This window comes from Gekko japonicus, unplaced genomic scaffold (genome assembly GCF_001447785.1).
Source record: "Gekko japonicus isolate JY-2015 unplaced genomic scaffold, Gekko_japonicus_V1.1 scaffold206, whole genome shotgun sequence".
Taxonomy (NCBI): domain Eukaryota; kingdom Metazoa; phylum Chordata; class Lepidosauria; order Squamata; family Gekkonidae; genus Gekko; species Gekko japonicus.
Genome location: NW_015160842.1, coordinates 764415 through 772512, shown reverse-complemented (window position 1 = coordinate 772512; position 8098 = coordinate 764415). Strand labels below are relative to the sequence as shown.

At 41.9% G+C, this 8098-nt stretch overlaps 1 protein-coding gene across 1 annotated transcript in view; it reads left to right on the top strand.

Annotated features, from left to right (window-relative positions):
• The window catches only part of AP3B1 (adaptor related protein complex 3 beta 1 subunit), a 340812-nt gene extending 338894 nt beyond the window's left edge, over positions 1-1918 (top strand). Inside the window, exon 27 of the mRNA XM_015419569.1 lies at positions 1214-1918. Coding sequence (XP_015275055.1) covers positions 1214-1367 — 154 coding nt within the window. The 3' untranslated portion in view covers positions 1368-1918. The remainder of the gene's footprint in view (positions 1-1213) is intronic.
• The last annotated feature ends 6180 nt before the right edge of the window (positions 1919-8098 follow it).

Here is an 8098-nt window from a genome sequence, read left to right as displayed (position 1 = left end):
AAGTCTAGAGTGAAGCTTTTTGAGTATCTGCTGATAAACTCCCTTTTTTATGTTGATGGTAATTAAACAGATCCCTAAGGAGTCCAGGAGGCACTGTGCAGGGCCCATGCTAATTGTCAGACATGAGACACTGACCAGTTGGTTTGCTCTTGAATAGCTGATGGCGTGCTGTCAGCACAGCAGTTTTATTTTTATGTATTGTGGGCTGTTGTCAGGGCTAACTGGGTGCTATTGTGGCTGAAGATGTTGCGCAAATTGAGGCAGATGGCTCTGATTCAGACACGTGTCATTCAGAAAGGGGAGAGGGGATTGGCCCTGCAAAGTGGGGTCGCAGAGGGTCACAGACCTGCTCTACACTTGTTAGTGTTTTCAGAAGCCCATGTGCAGCAACTTTGTTGTTCTCTGTTTTTTTTTAAAAAAATGGGGGTGGTATGTTCTTTGTGCAACATGGAAGGCTAGGCTGTTGCCATCCCTTTCCTTCCCATCTCTAGGGCCTGGCTGTGCATGCAAAATGAATTAACGGGACTGGAAAAAGTTCATTGTGCTTAAAATGGCTTTTCAGTCAATTGCAGTGCTTAAAAGACTAGGTTTTCTTTTATTTCAATGTAATGAGTAGTTCTTCATGTCTTGGAATTTAGTAATGGAGGATTAGATCTCAAGTTTTCTTTCACAGTATGTTGTTAGGTGTGTATTTAAGGTTCAAACTATTAAGGAGGGAAGGTTTGTTAATATATAAAGCTTGTAATTTGGTTTGGTGGGTGGATGAGGGATACAGACATTTCCTATTGAGCTGTATATTACTTTCATTAGAAATATATATGTTAACAAAACTTCAGCTCTTTCACTTTATATGTAGTTAATGGAACTATTTTAGTGTGAAAACATCTGAGCCTAAATCACCTGTGTTCATAAAATACTCTGCTTACTTCCAGGCAGAGTACAAATTGTTTCTATGCCAAATTAGAGACCATATAAACCTAATTGATTTCCTTTTTTAGGGCATTTAAGCTGTCCTTTTCCCCTTCATATATTTGTGTTGTAGAGTTGTATTTATATTGTATTATAGTGTGTTAATGCTTTAGTGGTTTTGGGGAGGCTTTTATGTTATGGAGATGTCTGGCGATATTTAAACTCATTAAAGTTTTAAAGAAAACACAGCACCTGTTTTTGGTTTTGTTTGAAGGTGTTCACAGATTTTGTTTTCATCCTTTAGGTTTGCAGCTAAAACTGTGCATAGTGGGTCACTGATGCTAGTCACAGTGGAGCTGAAGGAAGGGTCTACAGCACGGCTCATCATAAACACTGAGAAAACGGTGATTGGCTCTATTCTACTGCGGGAGCTGAAGCCTGTCCTGTCCCAGGGGTAACCTGCTTACATCTGGACTTCAGAATCTGGCACACAACAAAAGTGCCTGGCATCCACTACTGCTGCCTTTCATTTATAATAATAGCCTTTCCATCTGGCAGTGGGGGAAGAATACACTCTTGACATTCTTGTCTCCTGTTTTAGAATGCTTTAGTGTGTATCTATCTATTACACAAGCAAGTACTTTGCATCTTTTTTTCCTCTGCTTTCTAGCCAAAGAACATACATTTTACTGTCAGCTAAATTCTTTAATATTATATACAAGGAACGACATACACACACACACACCCCAGCCTGGTGCTCTGCTGTGTTTTCTTCCAATTTTTTCTGTGTTTTTTGCCTGTGTGCAAAGGAAGAGACTGAGTAATAAGGTACTGGAAAATCACAGCAGTAAGCTAGTATTTCAATAATTCAATATGAAAAAGTATACAACATTAGATGTGTGGAGGTAAAGTTAGGAGAAATAAAATGTTGTAATTATGGCCCAAATAATATGTGATTTTGTACCTGAGCATATATTTCTGTCTGATTGTTTTCCACAGCTCCCTTAATCTCCACTTTCTAAAAACTGAAATTTGAATAAAGTCATGTTATTATAAATTTGCTTTCTTCTATTTAATTAGATCTTAAAACCAAAATCTCTATTTAAATAATATTAGTTAAGTATCCTGGTGGTTTGTAAGATACATTTAAGACTTATTTAGAGGGAGGGGAGGGTTGCCCAGGAAGTTTTATTTACTATTTACTTAATTTATATTTTGCATTTCTCCCCAATGAGGACCAAAAGTGGCTTACAGCCTTCTTCTCGCCTTCATTTTATCCTCATGACAGCCCTGTGAGGCAGGGTAGGCTGAGTGTGTGAGAGACTAGCCAAAGGCCATCCACTAAGTTTCCCTGGTAAAGGGGGGGGGGTTTGAACCTGGTTCTCCCAGATCCTAGTCAGACTCTATAACCACTACACCACACTGCCTCTGGTGTACAGCTGTCTTGTAGTTAAGAGTTATGATAGTATTTTTCACAAAGTTTGGAATATTGCAGTAGATTACACAAACCAAATTAATACACTCTTAACTCTGGCTTTGTATTTTTAATGCAGCCTAAATATTTAGACTGGCAAATACAGCCTAAATGTTTAAACTGAATTGACATATATTAGTTTAGTTTTTGTTTACCCAGCCATATAAGAACATAAGAGACGCCAATGTTGAATCAGGCCAAAGGCCCATCTAGTCCAACACTCTGTCACACAGTGGCCAAAAATACCAGGTGCCATCAGGAGGTCCACCAGTGGGGCCAGGACATTAGAAGCCCTCCCACTGTTGGCCCCCCCAAACACCAAGAAGACCGAGCATCACTTGCCCCAGAGCCCCTATCTATACCTTGTGGCTAATAGCGACTGATGGACCTCTGCTCCATATGCCTATCTAATTCCCTTTTGAAGCCGTCCATGCTTGTAGCCGCCACCACTTCCTGTGGCAGTGAATTCCATGTGTTAATCACTCTTTGGGTGAAGAAGTACTTCCTTTTATCCGTTCTAACCCGACCGCTCTGCAGTTTCATGGAGTGCCCACGAGTTCTTGTATTGTGAGAAAGGGAGAAAAGTACCTCTTTCTTTACCTGCTCTTTCCCATGCATAATCTTATAAACCTCAATCATGTCACCCCTCAGTCGTCTTTTCTCCATGCTAAAGAGCCCTAAGCGCTTTAACCTTTCCTCATAGGGAAAGTGTTCCAACCCTTTTATCATTCGAGTTGCCCTTTTTCTGCACTTTTTCCAAAGCTATAATATCCTTTTTAAGGTGTGGTGCCCAGAACTGCACACAGTATTCCAAATGAGGTCTCACCATTGATTTATATAGGGGCATTATTATATTGGCTGATCTGTTTTCAATACCCTTCCTAATAATCCCCAGCATAGCATTGGCCTTCTTTATTGCAGTCACACACTGTCTCGACATTTTCAGTGAGTTATCCACTACAACTCCAAGATCTCTCTCTTGCTCAGTCTCTGCCAGTTCAGACCCCATCAATGTGTATTTATATTTAGGATTTTTGGCTCCAATGTGCATCACCTTGCACTTGGCCACATTGAACCCCATTTGCCATGTTGACGCCCACTCGCCCATCCTTGACAGATCCCCTTGGAGTGCCTCACAATCCTCACTGGTTTTCACCACCCTGAACAACTTTGTATCATCCGCAAATTTAGCCACTTCACTGCTTACTCCCATCTCCAAATCATTAATGAACAAGTTAAAAAGCAGTGGACCAAGTACTGATCCCTGCGGTACCCCACTGCTTACCACCCTCCACTGAGAAAATTGCCCACCTACACTCACTCTCTGTTTTCTATGAACTAGCCAGTTTTTGATCCATAAAAGGACTTGTCCTTCTATCCCATGATTTTTGAGCTTACTTAGGAGCCTTTGATGAGGAACTTTATCAAAAGCTTTCTGGAAGTCAAGGTAAATAATATCTATTGGATCCCCCTTGTCCACATGTTTGTTCACCCCCTCAAAGAACACTAACAGGTTAGTGAGACAAGATCTTCCCTTACAGAAACCGTGCTGAGTCTGCCTCAATAGGTTTTGTTCATCTATGTGCCTACTAATTCTTTCCTTAATAATGGTTTCCACCAATTTACCCGGTATCGACGTCAGACTGATTGGCCTGTAATTTCCCGGATCTCCTCTGGAACCCTTTTTAAAGATGGGAGTGACATTTGCTACCTTCCAATCCTCAGGAATGGAGGCAGATTTTAAGGAAAGATTACATATCTTTGTCAGGAGATCTACAAGTTCACATTTGAGTTCTTTCAGAACTCTCGGATGTATGCCATCTGGGCCTGGTGATTTTTCAGTTTTTAAGTTGTCTATCAGTTTTAGGACCTCCTCTCTCGTCACCTCAGTCTGACTCCGGTCTTTCAACACCCCTCCTGAAATCAGTGGTTCTGGAGTGGGCAAGCACTTCTCATCTTCCACAGTGAAGACAGAGGCAAAAAATGCATTTAGCTTCTCAGCTATTTCCCCATCATCCTTCAGTACTCCTTTTACCCCTTGGTCATCCAATGGCCCCACTGCCTCCCTGGCTGGTTTCCTGCTCCTAATGTATTTGAAGAAAGTTTTATTGTTGGTTTTGACATTTTTTGCTATATGCTCCTCATATTCCCTTTTTGCCTGCCTGACCACAGACTTGCATTTTATTTGCCATAGCCTGTGTTCCGTTTTATCAGCCTCACTGTGACTAGCTTTCCACTGCTTAAAGGAATCCTTTTTACCTTTTACAGCTTCCATTACTTTGTTTGTTAACCATGCAGGCTTTTTCCTATACCTGTTTGTGCCTTTCCTAACTTTCTCTCTGCTGCATTAGCTCTTGGCATAGATTTCGACTGTATACAAAAGCTGTGGCAGTTTGAGCATTCACCCCCTCTGTTACATTCAATAGTCAATACCCTATTTCATCCAAAACATAAAGTAGACTAGAGAGGTGGTGGATAGATATCCTGTCCTAAAAACCTTATACAAGTGCTTACTTTAACAAAACTGGTTTCTGCATGTTGTCATTTTTTAGTTCATTCATTTGGTATACTGGCTGCCCTGCTTGGCCAATGTAAACTGTTCTAGGTCACTGTTGACAGATATGGCATGCAATTGTTGTGGACCTGTGAATGACTAAATCATTTATTATAGCCAATTTTCTTCAATTTAGTAATAGTTTTACCAATGTACATAATACTGATATTGGTGCAAGTCCTTCTTTGTCTCTGGATGGTCCACTGTTTCATCTTCCTGTCTATGGCCTGCTTGAGTCAGTGTTATTCAGGATATGGTGTGGGTTAGTTAAGGCACACAGGAGGACAGTGCTGCATTAGATTTGTTTGGAAGCTGGGGCAGGAACATAGTGATCATTCGATTTCCAGTAAATGTTTGTTTGTTGTTTTTGTGCAGCTTCTTCATAGCTGTACTTTGGATCAGAACTCAAGTTAACGGTAGGGTGTAATGACATTTCTATAGGGCCTCTTTCTATACTTGCAGATTGTGATATCACTGATATATATTGTACATTGTGCCAGTTGAGCCTTTTAAGATCATAAGAGAAGCCAATGTTGGATCAGGCCAATGGCCCATCTAGTCCAACACTCTGTCACACAGTGGCCCAAAATACCAGGTGCTAACAGGAGGTCCAGCAGTGGGGCCAGGACACTAGAAGCCCTCCCACTGTTGACCCCCCCCCAAGCACCAAGAATACAGAGCATCACTTGCCCCAGCTTGAGAGTTCCTATCTATACCTTGTGGCTAATATCCACTGATGGACTTCTGCTCCATATGCTTATCTAATTCCCTCTTGAAGCTGTCATTGCTTGTAGCCACCACCACTTCCTGTGGCAGTTAATTTTATGTGTTAATCACTCTTTGGATGAAGAAGGACTTCCTTTTATCTGTTCAAACCCGAATGCTCAGCAATTTCATTGAGTGCCCACGAGTTCTTGTATTGTGAGAAAGGGAGAAAAGTACTTCTTTCTCAACCTGCTCTATCCCATGCATAATCTTATAAACTTCGATCATGTCACCCCTCAGCCGTCGTTTCCTAAAGCTAAAGAGCCCTAAGCGCTTTAACCTTTCTTCACAGGAAAACCAGGAATCACCGTATCCCACTGATTTTCCTCATCCCACCAAGTTTCTGAAATACCCACAATGTCTATTTTTCCCTCCAACACCAAGCATTGCAACTCCCCGATTTTACCTCAGACACTTATAGCATTTGTGTATAAACACTTATAGTTTCCCATTCATGTTAAGCCCACAACCTTCCTCTTGCTGCCTCGAGACCTTGCCAGGCAGTCCATATCGTTAGCCACAGTCTCAGTGGACAATTTTAATCCTTTTCTTTGTAGAGAAGTAACAGCTACCCCTTCATCTCTTTGAGATGAGCCATCCCAAACCAGAGACTTTTCATCTCCTGTTGGCTTTCCCCCAATATTCAGTTAAAAACTGCTCTGCCAACTTTTTGTTTTTAAGCGCCAGCAGCCTGGTTCCTTCTCAGGACAAGTGGAGACCATCCCTTTTGTACAGCTCCCTCTTGTTCCAAAAAGCATCCCAGTGCCTAACAAACTTGAACCCTTCCCCCCTACACCATCGTCTCATCCACGCATTGAGACTCCTGATCTGTGCCTGTCTCTCCAGCCCTGTGCGTGGAACAGGTAGCACTTCCGAGAAGGCTACCTTGGAGGTCCTGGCCTTGAGTTTCCTGCCTAGCAGCCTAAATTTTTCCTCCAGGATCTCATGACTTCATTTCCCCACATTATTGGTGCCAACATGAGAAACCTTGGAAAATCTATGGGCCTGAGGATATAAAATGTGCCCAAATTTTACTGGGGACAAAATACGAAATTTTTCTAGTTGTGGTAAATTCCCCCCCCCTCGCCAACCCCCAAAGACTAACTCTCAGGACCAAATAAGTCCAATTTATCTGATCCCTGTAGTACAATTCCCATTCTAAAATTGCTCCTCTGTGATCACCACATGTTTTGCATCGTAACATGTACATCGGTTGTGGCCACTAGGATCAAGGGGGTACTTCCCAAACTAGAACAATACCTCCAACAGGGCCATTGGTATTAATCCATATGATTAGTGCTTTTATTTATTATTTTACTTTATTCTATTAAAATGTTTATATCAAACATTTCCTTGTGACTTAAGGTAGCTTACATATTACAATTTCAAAAGTACAAAATAAACATGTTACCAGTATAATGTGAAAGTTGTGATAACAGAAATAGATTTTTTCAAAGGTGATGTCTAAACTGGTCCCAATACAACTGCTCTTACAGACTGGAGGCAGGTGATGTGTGATTGAGTTAAACAACTTTTCCTAAATGCAGCCATGATTTCTGAAGTGGTCTGGGAATAGGAAAAAGATGAACATGGCTATAAAGGAAGCCCTTATATATTCTTCTAAAGAGAAACCAAACCATTTTGTCTTCTGTTTGGTTTGTAACCAAATAGAATTATAATAATTTCTTGTTGTGGACTGTAGGCAACAACCACTTAACCTTTGACCATAGTTCTCAGCCCACCCTTTAGGAATCAATGAGCTTCCCTAAAAGCAGAAGTTAAAAATATCCTGTATTAGTAGCAGGTATTAGCACTGGCATATAGTCTATGTTCTAAATATGCTAAAAGGCACATATGAGGGACCACACTTGCACTCAATGAACAGTTACAGGTAAGTGTAACCTTGTTATTATCTTTGTGGCTTCTGTGCAGTCCCACATGGGAGAATAGCAAGCTGACTTACCAGTAGGATGTTGGAGTGGGATCCTCAGCGAAATAAGGAGTGGTCTTCTGTGCAGGCACACATCCCTCTCTCCCTCCCCCACTGTGGGATCCTCATGCTCTTGTGGTCCTCCATGGTGGTGAGGAGGGACTGGGAGAAGGAGCCCTTGCTCCGCCCCTTGTTGGCTGGGCAGGAAGGAGCTGGGCCGGGAGGGGAGGGGGCTGAATGCTCCAAACGTTCTAGAGAGCTTTAGAAGAAGAAGAGAAGAGAAGAGATTGGATTTATACCCCACCCTTCACTACCCGAAGGAGTCTCAGAGCAGCTTACAAACTCCTTTCCCTTCCCCTCCCCACAACAGACACCCTCTGAGGTAGGTGTCTGTGCAGCAGGCCTGTGCAAGTGTGGTCCCCCATACGTGCCTGCACAGAAAACCACTCAATGAACAACAGTTACA